This window comes from Mytilus galloprovincialis, chromosome 3 (genome assembly GCF_965363235.1).
Source record: "Mytilus galloprovincialis chromosome 3, xbMytGall1.hap1.1, whole genome shotgun sequence".
Lineage (NCBI taxonomy): Eukaryota > Metazoa > Mollusca > Bivalvia > Mytilida > Mytilidae > Mytilus > Mytilus galloprovincialis.
The window spans coordinates 107,652,331-107,671,834 of NC_134840.1; the positions used below are offsets into that span (position 1 = coordinate 107,652,331).

A 19,504-nucleotide genomic window follows, 5' to 3' on the forward strand; every position below is an offset into this window, starting at 1 on the left:
CCAGAATCTATGACAAACGAGACGATTTTGATTTTGAAATTATCAATTTCCCCCACCTTAGTAGCAATATACCAACTTCACCTGCATATGGAATATACATTTCCCAACTTATTCGGTATTCTAGAGCTTGCAGCTCCTACTCAGACTTTGTAAAACGTCACCAGTGTCTGAGCAGAAAGTTGATGAACCAGGGGTATGTCAAAGAACGTCTCGTCCTTTTTCTAAAAAAGTTCATCGGAAGGTACCCAGAACTTGTTGATAAATATTCCGTATCAACTTCACAAATAATACACGATGGTCTTGAAGTATAGATTTTGCGTACTGACGTTGTTTATCATCTTAATAACGTGTTATATTATTCTTTTATTTGTCTTTATTAATATAACTTTTACTGTTAAGTCTGTTTTTTTAGATATCCTTTTGACGTAACTCTGTGCTGATGTATCCCATCATACTTTGAACGACAAAATTATTTCATGATGTGACTCTGTACCTATGTATCTTGTCATACCTTGAATGACAAAATTATTTTATTTATTAATATTACTTTTACTGTTAACCCACTGTTTTTGTGATATACATTTGACGTGCCTCTGTACTTATGTATCCCGTCATACTTTGAACCGCACTATTATTTTATTTATTATTATTACTTTAACTGTTAAGCCAGTTTTTGTTATATCTATTTTGCGTGACTGTATTTATGCATCCCGTCATACTTTGAACTACAAAATTATTTCATGTCTACCTGTGCGAATTTCAAACGCGCAATTTTCACCAGTACTCAAAACCCTCCTTCCTTGATGGGTGCATTTTACATAGACAAATAAAATCGTATAATATAATCAAAATGAGGATGTTAATTTGATGTATGCCTTTTTGTGCTTCTTCGTTACATTTGTTGTTTTTATAGTGATTAAGATGATAACACAATGTTGACTGCTGTACCCCTATTTTTGACATTTTTACCTATTGTGTCTGTTTGTTTTGTTCACGCATCGGTTACAATATAATGGAATTTGATGCGACTGTCATACAAGTGAGAGGTTTAGCTAGCTATAAAACCAGGTTCAATCCACCATTTTCTACATTTGAAAATGCCTGTACCAAGTCAGGAATATGACAGTTCTTGTCCATTCATTTTTGATGCGTTTTGTTATTTGATTTTGCCATGTGATTATGGACTTTCCGAATTGATTTTCCTCTGAGTTCAGTATTTTTGTGATTTTACTTTTTTTGTATAGATAAAGGAGAGAAATTTTCATTATTTCAACATAAGGATTTGTATCACCAAATCTTGACTACAGAAAATTTTTGCTTTTATTTTCCTTAAATTTAAATACTAGATTCCGCCATTTTGATGCATGTATAAATATTAACCATGTTCTTTGATCTGTAATTTGGAATCAAATTGATGTTGGGACCTTGACATCACAGTCTGCACATATTGATTTGATTTTTGGATCATAAGTGTATGATGATGGCAATTATAACAGATCAAGTTTGTGTTTCCATCTAGTGTTCCCTTTATTGGTGGAATAACAACTACACTGTATTTAACATGAGAAATTTTAATGAAAATAAACTCATATTTCAGTAAATTACTATGGAATACAGAAATACTGTGATGTTAACTTTCTGCATATTAATATTGAAACTTTTGGTTAGATTTAGTTTTTAGGTAAAGATTGTATAAAATGTAAGCCAATCAAAACCTTATGGGACTGACTTGATATCTAAATGTTCCAAGGCTTATTACTACCTTTTTTGATACACAAAATATAGTGCATTGATCATAATATTCTATACATCCTATCCATGAACATTTCCAGAAATTTATCCATGTAATATATGCTCAGATATTCAAGGCACAAAATGATGTTAGACTTGGTGAGAAAATTACATAACTTTTGCAAGGTGCAGGAATCTAATATCTAATCTCAAAATATAAATTATGTCATTATTAAATAGGAGTTATCTTCCTTTGTCGAGAATAGCTGTTATATCAACTACAACCAATGCCATATTTAATAATTACTTCCGACTGATAAATTGAAGCAATCTTTACCGTTTAGTGCTTTCAAGCACTTTGATTATATATGTCTTTTAGAAATTTTCTGGTTTCATTGATTCTTAAGGATGTACTAAGTTGAGGTTTTGGAATAAGTGTAAAATGTTCGGACTCCTTGGTGTTTTTCCATACAGTACAAAGTATAATACTTTGCCCCATAACAACTATTTATCTTTTAACATAAGACTGAATAGCTCATAAAAGATCATTTGACAAAATTTAAGCAGATTCTTGATTTTCTTCCTTTTGATTTGAGACCCAAATAGTACCAATGCAAATATAAGGTAAAAGTCTGAGTCAGCCTTTTCCCGCCATATTTTATAAATCAAATATCTCGAAAAGGAGCTCCATGACCTATCTAAAATTTTAGCTTATTTTGATCCTTAACTAATATTCTTCCAGTTTAAAATACCAATTTTGAATTCTTGATTTATTGAATTTTACCTTAGATCACCTAAGTACATTCTTAATTAGGATTTGATTGTTCACAATGCTTTTTATATTCTGCAATTATTTTAATATTATGGTTGATGTTAACCTGATTCACAATATGAATGAACAAAAGGTCATTATAGAATTTTACTGATTACTGTAGATTCATTTATATCAAGGATACCAATTTTTGTGGATTGATATAAATTCGTTGTTTTGGCAAATTCTGCATACATTCCTTTAGAAAATCTGTATTTCGCTGAACATTTAAATTTGTGGTTCCCCACGAAAATTGGTATCCAACGATTAATAATGAAACCACAGTATTACTAATTTTCTTTATAATTTTCAGGAAACAACAATAGCCAGTTGGTACGAACAGGTAGGTAAAAATCAAAACCTTTAGGCTTATAAAATTGGCTAATATTTTTATAAAAGCCACCACAGAGGCATTCCCTTTCACCTTTTTAAGGGGAAGGGTAAATTTAATGTTTGAGTTAAAGAAAATTGAATGTTTGGCTTCATTAATTTCTGTTCTTTAACTCAAATTCACTGTTATGCCTAGGATCTCTACTCATTACAAGTTCATTTATCTCCTGACTACCCCACCCCCTAGCACAAGCTAGAGCAGTTTACTGTGGATTCATTTTTATACGACCGCAAAAATGGAAAATTTTTTGGTCGTATACTAGTATGACATTGGCGTTAGCCTCGTCGTCGTCGTTCGAAGACATTTGATTTTTGCACTATAACTTTAGTATAAGATAAAATAAATCTATGAAATTTAAACACAAGGTTTATGACCATTAAAGGAAGGTTGGGAATGATTTTTGGAGTTTTGGTCCCAACAGTTTAGGAATTAGGGGCCAAAAAGGGCCCAAATAAGCATTTTTCTTGGTTTTTGCACAATGACTTTAGTATAAGTAAACAGAAATCTATGAAATTTAAACACAAGGTTTATGACCATTAAAGGAAGGTTGGGATTGATTTTGAGAGTTTTGGTCCCAACAGTTTAGGAATAAGGGGCCAAAAAAAGGTCCAAAATTAAACTTTGTTTGATTTCATCAAAAAATAAATTATAGGGGTTCTTTTATATGCCAAATCTAACCGTGTATTTAGATTCTTAATTTTTGGTTCTGTTTTCAAATTGGTCTACATTAAGGTCCAAAGGGTCCAAAATAAAACTTTGTTTGATTTCAACAAGAATTGAACACATGGGGTTCTTCAATATGCTGAATCTAAACCAGGTATTTAGATTTTTAATATTTGTGCCCGGTTATCAAATTGGTCCACATTGAGGTCTTAAGGGTCTAAAATTTAACATTATTTGATTTCATCAAAAATTGAATTCTTGAGGTTCTATGATATGCTGAATCTAACCATGTATTTAGATTTTGGATATTGGACCATAATAGGTAAATGTCCAATTTAAAAGTTTTTAAGTTTAAGTTCTTAGACCACATTCATTCTGTGTCAGAAACCTATGTTGTGTCAACTATTTAATCACAATCAAAATTCAGAGCTGTATCTAGCTTAAATGTTGTGTCCATACTTGCCACAACTGTTCAGGGTTCGACCTCTGCAGTCGTATAAAGCTACGCCCTGCAGGACACTGTTTGGCAGCTGGCGGCCCAGAAACATCCCAAAATAATAAAATCAGTTAAAAGTTTTAAAAAACCTACATTTTTGTAATCATACATGTTTTAAATATTACATGAATTGTAAATATTAAAAAAAAAAAGTTTGAGGTGAATCCTGAATTTATGAAAATTTATGTGCAAGTTATTCCAGTAAATAAAACTATTTGTAACCAGATTTGATTTTTATGCGGATAACCTGTACAGAAAATGAACCTTGTACAAATAAGGCCATTATTTTTCTCGTTTGAATTGTTTTACATTGTCATATCAGGGCCTTTTATAGCTGACTATGCGGTATGGGCTTTGCTCATTGTTGAAGGCCGTACAGTGACCTATATTTTCTTTGTTATTTTGGTCTCTTGTGGACAGTTGTCTCATTGGCAATCATACCACATCTTTTTTATATTTTATACTTGTACAGAAAATGAACCCTGTACAGACATTTAGATAGGCAGACCTCCTGTTTTTTTAACTTTTTTTTTTTCAAATTACGAAATGAATCAAACAAAAACACAGCCATAAATATGATAAAATACATAATTTGGTTATTATTGAAAAATCTTACGCATGAATTACATACTACTCTCAAAATGTGCACATTTAATTAAATATCTAGACCAATTGTGATCTGCTACTTCAAAAAGCAAGATGGTGGAAGATAAAAAGTTGTTCTTTTATCGCCACTGTACTTAGTAGCTGCCTAGACAAGACTCATTGTTTGCCATAACTTTTAGATTGTGTTTTCCTTTGGTATGTTGGGTTGATGTCTTATTGGATCCATTTATATTGATAATAGAATGAAAATGCTGAAGAGATTTGAAACATAACTGCAGATGTAATTAAGTGGTTGATACATGTACACCCTTTCTCATGATGGTTGATGTTAAACAGAACAACTTACATAGATTCTCACAGGAATCTTGTTTGGCAAACAACATGAACAGAACAGCAATAGGAGGTGGATACGTTGACAGTACATAAGAACAGAAGAAGAATGTTAAAGATTTAGAAAATCTTGCAAAACAATGATCTTTAATCCTGTAAACATAATGAAGGGTATCACAAGTTTAAAGAATAACTGTTAAGTGTTTTATGGAGGAGAAATTGATATTTAATTCATGACTGCTTTTAAAAACTTAAATACAAGTATTACATGCATATTTAAGATAATATCTCATACGGTAAATGTAATATACATTTATCCATATTGGAATGCTTTGAACTATACTAAGTTGTTATTTTGTGTAAATTGTCTCACAATTTGTCATTTCGAATTTTAAGCTGATTATTTGGTATAGGTGCTGCTTATTGTTGAAAACGATTCTTTGACTTATTTTTTATTTGGACTCTGTTGGATTGTTGTCTTATTGGCAATCATGAGGGTGGTAATGGGGGTACCTTCATGACAAATAACAGTAAAAATTCTTGCCAAATGACATTAACAGTAATTTTTGGTGCATGACGATAAAATGTGCACTTTCTTTTATACGATAAAAAAACCCGATTGATTTTGACGAATCACGAATGTTTTTCCAAAAATAACAGTAACGATAATCATTTGAGAGCTCTGACAAATCACAATAAGGATATTTTGACGAATCACAGTAACATTTTAATCAATTTACCGCCAACAGTAGACGAAAATGGTCGTATGACGCCTGACAGTAAAGGGCATTACTACCCTCAATCATACCTTATCTCCTTATTTGGATTGACATACAGAGTTTTATTTTTAGCATGCTAGCACAAAGATAGACATTGACTTCAAGCCAACCAATCCTTGCTTTTATTCATAAATGCCATGTGCTTAGCATCAAATTCAAAATTTAAGTCTTTGTGTTTTACTCAGAAAGAGATCATCTTCAAGGCTAGCACTACCCCAAGACCAACAAGGCATTTTTAAAAATATGATACTCCAAGGTTTAATCATTTATTCATAATATTCATTTGAGGTGAAACAGTTAAAGTTGTTTGTATGAATTTCTCATTTGGAGATGAGCAAAACAAATGTTCAGTCATGGTTGGCTTTTAATTTTTTGCCCCAAAATTTAATTTTTCTGGGATCAATTACATTTGTATAAAATAGATTTGCATGTTTTGTTATTGAGATCAACATACAGAAAAAAGCATGTTTCATGATATAAGTATCTCTGACATTGGAACAGAACTAAAACATGACTAGTGAAAAAAGGTACCCAGTGTAAACTATATCAATTTATTATTGAGCTGTATAACATTTGACGACGGCGGAAGATTAAGCAATGGCTGGAATCATTTGACAATGGCGGAAGATTAAGCAATGGCTGATACCAATTGACAATGGTGGAAGATCATTTGGTGGTGAACCATCATAAAACAAGTCGTGGAGATCTGTGTGCGTCTGAATAGTTTTGTACACTTTACATTTTATATATACCGACTGGAACCAATGCCTACAACAATTTGTGTTGGTCCAGTGTTTGTAAATGGAAACTGATGGTTTGCAAAGTTGTCAAAAGAAAAAAATCAAAAACCGCCAAATTGACAACTACATAGTTTTACCAAAAACTGCAAATGTATTTATGAAAGTTTATAATATATATATAGATGGAACAACATCAATCTTTGGTGACTGATTAGATGAAGAACAGCAATAAAAGTACTGAGATATTGATATTGATGTTTTTTTTCTAGTATTTCGTGTAATTTTGATTGCTTCACATTCAAGTAAATAATTTCTGCAAAGTGGATAGTTTGGCTAAAGGAAGGATTATTTTAATTGCTACTTGAAGAGGATAAATAGGACAGGGGCAGAAATACAGCTTTACAGTAGACCAGACACAAAAATGAGAAATGGATAGTCTTTTACCAGATTTTTATCTTGTGTAATTTCTTTTCCAATTAAGATCTTTGAAATGTATTCAAGATTAACGTTATTCACACACTAAACTTAAGAGGTGTCCACCTGGAAATGGTTAAATCCCACCAAAGATTTTGTGCCTGTAACAGTTCAGGTTATGTTGAGTGTATACTGTTTATTCATGTATGTTTGCTTTTAAGAAATTCTGGTGTTGGTTTGGTCCTATATGCTGCCAAATACATTTGGTAATTCCAGGTCTTGAAGTCATAAAAATTTTAAGTTTGTTTTTAGTACTCATAAAAAATTAACCAATCAAAATGCTGCATTTCATGCTTTGAGCATGATTTTTGTGCTCTGACCACTGAGCAAAGTTTTATGCATTCAAGGCCTGTTGTCCTTTTCTAGCTTACTATCCAGTATAGTTGTTGCTCATTACTGAAGGCTGTAGTGACCTATCTGGTGGAGAGTTATATCATTGGCAATTATACCACATCTTATTTTTATAAATAGTTGTTAAATCCACATTACTTTGAGTGAAAGTTTGACTCTGGTGAATATATATCAGTGGCAGATCCAGACATTTTCATAAATGGGCACTGGCTGCCTAAGAGGGGACCTGCTTCTGTCATGCTTCAGTGATTCCCTTTATAATCAACCAATTTTCTCCCAGAAAAGGGAGGGCCCAGGTCCCCTAAAAAACCCTCCAAATCTGCCTCTGTATATCTCATTGGCTATCATACCAAAATTTCTTAACTTCATACTAATCAGAAAACTTAACGTTGCACATAAAGAATGTATCTAGGATAAATTAATGTGTGCGCTCAACACTTAACCTAGGACAGTAGTTTAAAATCACAACACATGAACAAAGCACAAAAGTCAGTTGGATATAGTTGATTACAAGAACAAAACAAATGTAATGACTTGTAAAATAAGTGTGGGTGAATAAGTGTGGGTGAATAATTTGGGTGAATAATTTGGGTGAATAATTTGAATCAAAGAGTTGATTTGTGATTGGTTAAAGAGATGGCAACCAAAAAACACAAAGATCAACATACAAATGTACAGTCTACAACAATAAACAGTATCTGCACGAAAATCAAGCTGTAAATTTTCCAACAATAAAATAAATAAATGGAGACTACAGATTTGTTGTTGACACATTTCCCCAATTGACAAGATACATCAAGAAAACCACTGACAAGGTTCCAGACTTGTGACAGGCACAAAAAAAAAGTGGCGGGACTAATTTTTAATCTTCCTTTTTTTAACTGGTTAAATGTGCATTTAATGCTAATCACATGACAATCGGAATCAAATTTCTTCATAGAGTATCAGCATCTTTTTAATAACTCTTACTACTGTTGGGGATTTGACTTAATAATTCACAAGTAATAAACCAAATGTTTTAATTGTGCATTGTTTTAGGATTTCTCTTGGTATGTATTTTTTTACAATTAACCTTCATAATCAGGACAAGAACATCTGATATGAATATGAACCCTGCTTTGTACTATACAATGTACTGAGCCTCATTTTAAATGTGCTTATACACAAGACAATTGTCCGCAAAAAGACATGTACACACCAATCTCACATTGAGCTAACCAGACTTCGCTCTTGCTTCTAATGACGTGTTCTGAAGAAAAGCAGCATTTACCACATTTCCAAGTCTTTGCACAGACAGAGCTATTGCGACGCAGGCATGTTTGAGTTGACAGATGAAAACTAAACTGCTATAGTGAAATTAGTAATATCACTCATGATGTAATTGAAGGAAGATGATTTATCAACTCAGAAAAATACAACACATGCAATTTGATTTATTTGTAACAAAACAGAACATATTTATACGGAAAGCCCTACTTAGGTTAAAAATCTTTTGTCTTAAAGGGGACGGAAAATAAATAGTTTGGCAACACATTGTCAAATAATCACAGTTTTATAGAACACTAAAGGTTCAGCACAAATACATACAAGCACTATACTGTGCAACATTTTAAAACAACAGAATACACAGATTGTCAAAACACAATTCACATTATCAATTCACAGCCACAATGCAATACTTTTTGCTTTTCACAACAATAACAGTTCTCCGTTTAGAGATCACATGACTTAACACCCATATAATCCATTCAAAGAGTTTAAATGTCATTGCTTGGGATGGTAATAATTGACGACAACTGTTGAATGAGATCGGCATTGTTCATGGACGGATGTTTAGCATCTCGAGCTAGCTGGTGACAAATATCCATTAAACGTTCCTCCATTTGTCTTTTCTGTACCTTTGGTCGAGTGTTATTATTACGATTACGTTTATTTGCGAACCAGGACTTGACTTGAGTGACACTGATACCTCCGTCTTTGGCCATTTGATCTTTTTCAGCTTTGTTTGGATATGGGCTGTCTCGATGTGTCTCGTACCATGTCATCATGACCTTGATTGCATCATTATTGAGTGGCTGATTATGTCGCTGTCTCTTGCTTGATAAGTTGATATTAGTTGTGGTCTCGGACAGTTTACGCTTAGCGACGGCACTAGACGGCATTTTGCATGGAATACGTAAACTACTTTCTGGCAGTTTTGGCAATCTTGTGAGACATGTTGCAGGATATTCACTGGAAGAAATGTCACTAGATTGAATCTGTCTTTCTAACGTTGATAACTCATTGGAATAGTTGGCAAGATTTAGCACTGAACTTGTCATTTCTGGTGTCATATCATTTCTGTCGTATTGATCATACGGAATTTCATTTATTTGCGGAATATCGTTTTCTTTGTTATCTTCATCGGAACTTTCAGCACTTTTAACTGCACTCTCGGTTGATTTAACATTATAGTACTGAGAATTGTTACCAGATTTTTGTTGATATGGATACACAGGGGACATGTTTAAATCAGAGTTATAACCACTGTCTTGGTAACCACCAGCCATTTGTAGATACATGTGTGAAGAATTCTGGGACGCACACATCGATGAACTTTGAGAATAATAATAATGATGGCGAGAATTTGATGGTACTTTTTCCGACGAGCTAGTAGAAGTGGATCTATGATCTTGTTTGTCGGCTGGTAAATTGGCTAGCACAGAGATAAGTTCTGGTGTGGAGCATCGGGAGAGTTCTACGTTATATGTAGGCATGTTATACACTGCAACCGCTCCTGGTTCTGGTTTGACACTTTCTGGTTGTGGCTGTTGTTGTTGCTGCTGCTGTTGTTGTTCAGCCACACTTCTGCTGTGCATGTAGTTAGCAGCATAATACCAGTTATACATGGGATACGGCCATGATTCAGCATTGCTATGGTTACTGATATCGGAGTAATTGTAGCTGTACTCGTTAGGGGTTGTAGATCTTGGCTGACAGAGATGGATTCCTGTAAAATTGAAACCAAATATTTAAAAAAAATTGTAGACATTTTGTATAATACTATGGATAAACTACATAGTCTTTGAGTATTAACTCTCTTCCTGCAAGGCTTAAAAATCGGAAGAATGATGAGTTTACCATTTTTATCCTATTCTTGTTCAGCTTAAATAATTGATTTCCTTCCTAAGTTTATCAAAACACCCTAAACATGCATAGTTTTAGTTATTGTGGTTGTTGGATTGCTGTCTCACTGCCGTATACCACATATTTCCTTTTTTTAAGGGAAATAATTATTTTGAATAATCCTGTTAAGAAATTTTGTAGATGTATCTAATGCAAGTACTGTGATAGAAGATACATGATATGTTTATTTTACATTCCTTTAAAATAGTGTTATTTGTATGTAGTATTATTGCCTTACACCAAATTTTGTTTTTCCCCATAGCAAAACTAATTCAACATTCAGATAGCAATATTGTTATTTGTAAGCATATTTATTTGTATCACTTAATATTTTTGAGATTATTGCAATAGTTACTTAATCAGCAGTATTTAATTAATGACTTTCTGAGTTCTCCTTGAAAATGATGATTAAAACAGGTTGATATTTACAAAAAAAAACTTCCCCTTAGTGCAAAAGGCTGTATGGCGGTGAGACATTCAAGAACTGAATTATTTATTTAGAGCCCAAATAGCTCTTTAAATTAATATTTATTTATCAAATAAGGAGATGTTAAATGTGTTAAAAAAGAAATAAGACTCTTGTGCTTGTGATTTCAAGCAATAAGTACAAGCTAACTGAAATTTAGAAAACTTTTCCTTATTTGGTTGCTGGTGATGTGTTAAATCTTTCATAGATGAATAAATCCTATAAATGATTATATTAATGGTACTTGGAACAAGACAATTTTTGTTTTGCCTTCCCCCTTTTTTTCTAAATCTGTTACTTTATTTTGTTAATTTATACTTTTGATTGTTTTGCTGTTTTTCTGATCCATAATTCAAATTTCACTAATTCAATATCTGGACCCTTTATTCCAGACAGGTAATATTCCAAATGTTCAATATTGTGCAAACTGTCAACAAATGAGGTGCACTTGATTTGTACCTATCTGTCAATATTTTACCAAATGATTTGCCAAGATGCTTGCTTCACATTGGAAACTGTCACCCTAAATAAATGGGCATTGTTTATATAAAGTTTTGTGTATTTACAAGCGTACTCAATATGTACCAGTTAGATTATTAAAGGTCAATGTCCTTTGATGAGAGGGTGCACCTGAACTAAGTGCTTGACCAAAAAAAATATAATTTCATTTTTAATACGCTTTGCATAAAGTTTATGCAAATACTGCATTAAATAGATGATACTGTTAGGATTATAAACAAATAGTTACCTGTATTTGGTATAGGTGAGAAGCTCCATGAAGGTAAAGATGTAGATTTCTGTGGTTCAGGTGAACTTTCTGGGGTTTCACTGTACAATTCAGCAACTGATTGATATAGATCATCAATTTCTTGTGTCTTGCTGCACTCTCTTGGTTGTTGAAATTCTTTTTCATCCTCCATTTTAGAATTCTCAAAAATAATCTGAACCACAGAACTGATTTTTTCTTGTCGGGTTTTTTCAAAGGAATGGTGGCAAAATGTTACAGGTGGGTATATATACACTTCCAGGTGAAAAGTTCATTTTCGGGAATACGCTATTCTGATTGGATAAATGTCAGATGTCATTTGCATATTGGGTCTGAGGTACTCCCAAGCCCATGTTTTGATTGAGTTTTACAAGGAAGCGTGTGTGTAATGACAATGTTTACTCATGCATCACAAGCTAAGAGTGCACAACTGTCAAAGTTTGTTTGGAAATGATTGGATTGTGTCACTGAAATTGATTGTTTTGATTTGATAATTCATTTCAGTTTCAATAGTTTATCAGCAGGGAAAATGGACTTTTATAATAGAATCGTTTAAGAAATATTGAAAAACAATAAAATTGAAAATTGAAATAATCTAAATTAAAAAAAAATCCACTAGCCATTCCAAAGAAGAAAAAAAAAGTTTAGCAAGTAAAAAGTTTTGTGTACTTTAATTAATTTGGCTAAGACAAGAAGGAATTTGATAATGTATTTAAAGATATTTATATCATTTAAAACAAAATTGAACGGAAACTGAATTCATTTCATAAGAAAAGTATTGCTAATTATTTAGAAAGAAATTTAATCAAGAAAAAAACTAAAATCTTTTTAAAATTGATTAAAAAAGACTGTTTTTTTTCAATTGTAGAAATATAAATTTTTATAGATGTAACATTTAAATGGGATGTTACAGATTTCAATTCTATGTAACATGTTAAGCATGATTTTGATCTTGGTCTTTATGTCAATAATGGGATGCATGCAGTCAGGTGATGCCAATCTTAGTGTCAATATATATGTTCCTGGTGGGAAGTGGATTATGTCCATGAAAAACAGGGGATGGGTAATTATAAATTCTGAAGTAGTGACATACATGTAGATGTTCCAGCATTCAAGTATAAATACAACCTATGACAATGGTATGCTGACAAATGGTTTGTAAAGTGTAAAGATTCCAAAAAACATTTTAAAAAATTAACCGCAGTAATTGTAGAGGTGAGCATAGAAGTTATTGTTGTGTTATTTAAAGAAATTGCATCTTATTTTGTTTCAATTAAAAAAAGATATAACCAAGGATTTGATTGTACAAATCCTTGATATAACTATTAAATTGTGCTTAAAAAAATACTTATCAATTTAGTATGCATAATTCTACATTTTGATTTCTTTTTTTTTTAAATCACAATCTTGAAAATGCATGTAATTATTTTAGGTAAAATAGGAATTTTTAATAATTAGATTTTGTTTTCATTTTCATAAAAAAAAAAATCAAACCTTTTTTATTTCAATTATAAAACTATTGCTGTTTTTTTTCATGAATTTTTAAATTCTAAAATAGCACTCAGAATTAAGGGGAAGTAATTTGAACATTAAAATTAATATCTTTCTTTACAGGTTATGCTGAAATAGGATTGTTTTAAAACAGTGCTATTTATGATGTTTTATTTTGTGTTGTGTTGGTTCATTTGCACATAACCTCTTTCTTCATTTTTTTGCATAATTCATATACATATCAAAAAAATTTGCCACACAAATATATTTAGTTTGCCAAAGGAAACATACTTATTTACCCAAAATTCTTATACACATGAGAAATAAAATTAACATCATGCTAGGAATCATAGAAAAGGTGTCAGAAATAAAATCAGTTACTTGATTATAAATTGATTAATCACTTAATCCAAGTCTTGATTAATCTGATTAATCTTAAGCTAGTCAAGCCTAAACTTAGATCAAGTTAATCAAAGTTAAACAAATCGTTCAGTTAAAAAGAGTGAAATTCCAGTGTTTGACAGACCAATCAATAGAAACTGAAACGATGATGAGTCAATCACAAAATTGTCCTAAATTAATTTCTCAATTTTCTAAGGGAGATAACTCTGTCTTCTTTTAAAAATTACTACAAGGTACTGCAAGCCAATAATACAATCAAAACTTATAATGCAGGATTAAATTAACGTGATGCTAATGCTGTCACCATTTTTTACCAGAAGATGAAATTTGCAAAAACACACACACGGTTTGACTTTTTTTTTAATTGTATAGAATGCAAGATTTATTTTGCTAAAAATAGAATATATCAGCATTTTTTGTATGACTCAAAGAAATAATTCATAAATAGTTAGTTTTCAAATTGATCAATTGATAGATAATGACCAAGCTATTTACAAATCTCAGCTTGGAATTAATCAAAGTTTAACAAAATAATCAGTCAAAAAAGAGTCAAATCTCAACTTGGAGTTAATCAAAGTTTAACAAAATAATCAGTCAAAAAAGAGTAAAATCCCAGCTTGGAATTAATCAAAGTTTAACAAAATAATCAGTCAAGAAAAGAGTAAAATCTCAGCTTGATGTTGATCACTGTTGACAATTAATCAACAGAATGAGTAAGGGGATTGAGTTAATCATAATCTTGTCGTGATTTGAATTTATCCCCATTTAACAATGGAGTCAGATATCTTTGGGAGGATATCAAATTGTAAGCTTCAAATAAAAGAAAATAAAACAGATTTTTTTGAATGTTTGTGCAATTTTTGTTTTTAATTTGGCAATAAGTGTGAGTTTTAATTGATATCATATTTACTAACCAAGTTCTATGATACGGAGAAATGTTATCGAAGATCTAAATGTATAGACTTATCTAGACAACATTTACTTTTTTTATTACTATTCATTATTTTTTTTATGCTCCACCAAGGGGCATTATGTTTTGTAGTCTGTGTGTTCATTCGTTCGTTAGTTTGTTCATCCGTCCCTACGTCTGTCCATTTGTCCATTCTTCAGTTTGTCCATCTTTCCCACTCGAGGTTGAAGTTTTTGTGTGAGATAGGTTTTTATGAAGTTGAAAGCCAATCATCTTGAAACTTAGTACGCATGTTCTCTATGATATTATTTTTCTAATTTTGATTTTAATGCCAAATCAGAGTTATGATGCCAATTTCATTCTCCACTTAACATAGAAAATGATAGTGTGATGTGGTCATCCATGTACTAGGGAAAAAATTCTTATTTTAATATTAAACTGTCTACTGAAATTTTAAAAAAACAACAACAATTAAAACAAGGATTTTTGAAGTATTTATATGTACTTTTTGTTTCGTTTGATTAAGCAGTAAGTGTGAGTTTCTATTGACATATTCCAGTGTCAGACAACAATGTTTTTTTTTTATAATTATTAGGATTTTTTTAAGTGGTTTCCAGTTTGTGAAGTCATTTTGCATGGGTTTATTTTTTGTTGATATGTTTTTTTTTTGCAGAATTTTAAAATGTGATTATTAAATATGATATATCTATAAAAAAGCAGAATTTTTCACTAAATTTTTAATTTTACTTAATTCTTGAACAGACAGTATACATGAATCAAAAGCCTAACAAAACAACCTATAAAAAAATTTACTTTCTCAATCTGGAAACAACTTATATAAATACTTCAATTTATTATTTTATTTTTATTATAATTAATATTCATTTCAATGAAACTGTAACAGGATTTTGAGAATTCTGCAATTGATTTGAACCATCTTTATTTTACATAAATTTTGTTCCATAAAATTTTTAAGTTTGAACTTGGCTTGTGGTGAGATGCTTTTGATCCCAATCTTGCTCAACTAGATTTCCTGTCAAAGGTCATGATTCTCTCCTCGGTCACAGCTTCCTCCAACAATTAAAACTGGCCACCATGATGTAGCTGATAATAATGAGATGTGGTATGATTGCCAAGACAACCATCCACCAGAGATCAAACAAAAGTGATGTTTATAACTTTATAATTTACAAAAAACAAATTTGACAGACAACTGAACCAACATGCTTAAAATGGTAATTAACAACAACAAGCAATCAATCGTTTAAAAATAAATCATTTCATTATACTTTTTTTAAACTTAAAATTTTCTCATTCCAGGGTATTATTGACCAAATATTGAAGCACAAATTATTGTTCATTGAGACACAAGATGGTGCAGAAACAACACTGGCTTTGTATAATTATCAGAAGGTATGTTATGTAATCATGATTTTGCTTGTCATCCTGCAAATTTATTATTTAAATGAGAAATCTTTACATGAATAATTCTAATTTAATTGGTTGATGTCGTCTTGTTGATAAGAAAAAAGATCCTCATATTTCCCATATATTACCTTTCAAGTTATTTTCAATGATTATTGGAGTATTATTTTACCATCTTTTGGAAATTTTTAGAAAGACATGTTATACCAAAATTGAGTTATTCTCATATAAAGATTTGGAATATTGAATGAGTTTTTAATGCATTGCGACTTGGATGGAGAGTTGTCTGATTGGCACTCATACCAAATCTTTTTAGATCTGTTGGAAATAAGTCTCATTTACGGTTATTTACAGATGTTGAACCAGGATTTTAAAAAAGGGGGACCACATAGGCAACATTATCAGTGATACTTGTATAGAGTCTATGCATTACTATATATGTAGCTTTTCTCATCTGCTGAAATGACCTGAATGTCACAGTTTATTTCATTTTACTATTAAAGGCATGTGAGAATGGCAGAGGGGCAGTGCTGTTGTCAGTAGCAAGAGGGAAAGTATCAGAGGGAATAGATTTTGGTGAGTCTGTTTGAGGACTGATATATTTTAAACAAAACATTAAAAGATTGCAGCTTGTAGGTTAAGTAGCTGATGTACAAAGTCAAAGTTAAAATGAATTTTATGATGTTATTTTGTAATGGAAAATACACTTTGAATATGTTTGTCTTGTTTGTACCAGATACACTTCGATTTAAAAACAAAGTATATAGCTTTTTCAAAACAAAAATTTATCAGAAAATCCTTGTAAAAATTAGTTAGATTGAACACCAATGAAAAATAACTTTATTAATTTTTTGGGGTACTTTAGATTATAGTTTTGTTGTCTGCTGTCATGTGAGACAACTCCTGTTTTCACAGTGTGTTCAGCTCAAATAAGATAGTTTTAGCTGAGTGTGACAGCAATTGTTATTATAAAATATTAACCTTGAAAAAACTGACATAAGAATACATTCAAATTAACCAAGCTGTTTAGATAACTTAGGAAAAGTGATAAGAATTCTGATTTGAGTTTTTTTTGTAATTGTGATATGGGAGATAACTCTTGTTAAATACATAAATACGTAGATACATCATAAAGTAAAGTAAAGTAAATCTTTATTTCAAGTTGGGTTGCACATATACATAATAACAATGATTGAATATGGATATGTGTTTCATTTATTCATCTTTATTATTACATAGATCACCACTTTGGGAGAGCAGTACTCATGTTGGGTATACCCTATGTTTATACACAGAGCAGGATACTGAAGGTAGGGACAATTAATGAAATACAAACTAGTACCTGTATACTGAATTCTTTTAATGCCGAACCAAATGATATTTTTACTTGATAGAACTTTGTTGTAGAACTAAGTATATTGTGGAATATTCTCAGTTTATGTACATGTATGCATAGATTAAGTTGAAAATGCTCCGAGTCTATTTAAGCATCAACAGTTTTGTTTCAGCATATGCTCAATATATTTTACGTTTTGCTCAATCTATTTAAGCATTGGCTCAATAAATGTATTTTTATGCATATTCTGAGCTTTTTTAGCATATACTCAACTTATTTAATGTAGACTAAGTTTTAAGCATATGATCATTTCTTTTCAACATAATTATTAGTGTATTTTACCAAATGCTTAACTTTTATTAGCATGGATTCAGTTCATTTTACCTTATGCTTACCACACACAAATTATTTTATGCCAAAACATTGTGAGAAGTCTAAAAATATGATTCAAAGTTAACTCAAGTACTTATTCTCTAATTTCAGGCCCGATTAGAGTACCTAAGAGACCAGTTCCAGATCAGAGAGAATGATTTTCTCACATTCGACGCCATGAGACATGCAGCTCAGTGTGTAGGAAGAGCTATCAGGGGGAAAACAGACTATGGTATTATGGCATTTGCTGATAAGGTAGATAACAATTCCAATTTAACAGACAGCATAGATAACTGTGAAACTAAATTTTTTAACATGGTATACAAGTGCAAAAAACGAAACAAAAGAAATCATTTTTAAACAGACCTACAGGTAAACAGAAATAATAAAATGACGGAAACTTGAGATTAACATTCTTGTTCCTATAATGTGTCATTATTAAAAGTTTTAATGTGTAAAGTAAACCAACACCCTGAAGTTGTTGTTGTGTGGTGAGGTAAATTTGGGATATTTAAGTGATTTTTAGCACACCTGACCTGAAAGGTCAAGTGAGCTTTTCTCATCACTTGGCGTCCGTCGTCCTTAATCTTTTACAAAAATCTTCTCCTCTGAAACGACTTGGCCAAATTAACAAAACTTGGCCACAATCATCATTCGGGTATCTAGTTTAAAAAAATGTGTCTGATGACCGAGCCTACCAACCAAGATGGCCGCCATGACTAAAAATAAAACATAGGGGTAAAATGTAGAATTTGGCTTATATTCTCTGAAACCAAAGCATTTATAGCAAATCTGACAAGGGGTAGAATTGTTTATTAGGTCAAGATCTGTCTGCCCTGAAACTCCTAGACAAATCGGACAACCTGCTGTTTGGTTGCTGCCCCTGAATTAGTAATTTTAAGGAAATTTTGCAGTTTTTGGTTATTATCTTGAATATTATTATAAATAGAGATTAACTGTAAACAGCAATAATGTTCAGCAAAGTAAGATCTACAAATTGTTCAACATAACCAAAACTGTCAAATGACCCCTTAAGGAGTTATTGCCCTTTATATTCAATTTTCTGAAACCAAACTATTGAGAGCAAATCTGATGTGGGGTAAAATTGTTTATCAGGTGAAGATCTATCTGCCCTGAAATTTTAAGACAAATCGGACAACCAGTTGTTGGGTTGCATCCCCCGAATTAGTAATTTAAGGATTTTTTGCAGATTTTGGTTATTATCTTGAATATTATTATAGATAGAGACAAGAGTGCACACACTGAAATGTCTCGCCTTCTTTACTAGTCATTGATATTATGTTGATAGTCCTAAGTATAAAGCTTTATTACAACTGTCACATAAACTTAACATTAACCAAGATAGCTAAACAAAGACCAATGAACCATGAAAATGAGGTCAAGGTCAGATGAACCATGCCAGGCAGACATGTACAGCTAACAAAAGTTCCATACAACAAATATAGTTGACCTATTACTTATAGTTTAAGAAAAATAGACCAAAACACAAAAACTTAACACTGTGCAATGAACCGTGCAATTGAGGTCATGGTCAAATAAACCTGCGGGACTGACATATAGATCATAATATATTTCCATACACCAAATATAGCTGACCTTTGGCATATAAAATTAGATAAAAAGACCAAAACTTAAAAACTTAACTTTGACCACTGAACCATGAAAATGAGGTCAAGGTCAGATGACATCTGCCCGCTAGACATGTACACCTTACAATCATTCCATACAACAAATATAGTAGACCTATTGCATAAAGTATGAGAAAAACAGACCAAAAC

At 31.6% G+C, this 19,504-nt stretch overlaps 2 protein-coding genes across 2 annotated transcripts in view; one reads left to right on the forward strand and one right to left on the reverse strand.

Annotated features, from left to right (window-relative positions):
* The window catches only part of LOC143069729 (general transcription and DNA repair factor IIH helicase subunit XPD-like), a 54,145-nt gene that overhangs the window by 30,731 nt on the left and 3,910 nt on the right, over positions 1 to 19,504 (forward strand). Inside the window, exons 19-23 of the mRNA XM_076244500.1 lie at positions 2,856 to 2,885; positions 15,893 to 15,985; positions 16,501 to 16,573; positions 17,237 to 17,307; positions 17,817 to 17,960. Coding sequence (XP_076100615.1) covers positions 2,856 to 2,885; positions 15,893 to 15,985; positions 16,501 to 16,573; positions 17,237 to 17,307; positions 17,817 to 17,960 — 411 coding nt within the window. The remainder of the gene's footprint in view (positions 1 to 2,855; positions 2,886 to 15,892; positions 15,986 to 16,500; positions 16,574 to 17,236; positions 17,308 to 17,816; positions 17,961 to 19,504) is intronic.
* On the reverse strand, positions 8,786 to 12,019 carry LOC143069726 (uncharacterized). Its single transcript, XM_076244497.1, has 2 exons — positions 11,752 to 12,019; positions 8,786 to 10,361 (listed from the first exon to the last, which is right to left on the reverse strand). The coding sequence occupies exons 1-2, from the start codon at positions 11,921 to 11,923 to the stop codon at positions 9,130 to 9,132; spliced, it is 1,404 nt and encodes a 467-aa protein (XP_076100612.1). The 5' UTR covers positions 11,924 to 12,019; the 3' UTR covers positions 8,786 to 9,129.

Coding starts and splice junctions, on each gene's coding strand:
- LOC143069726 (XM_076244497.1), bottom strand. CDS start 11,923: ATGGAGGATGAAAAAGAATTTCAACAACCAAGAGAGTGCAGCAAGACA. Junction 10,362..11,751: donor CTCACCTATACCAAATACAG/GTAACTATTTGT, acceptor TCAATTTTACAG/GAATCCATCTCTGTCAGCCA.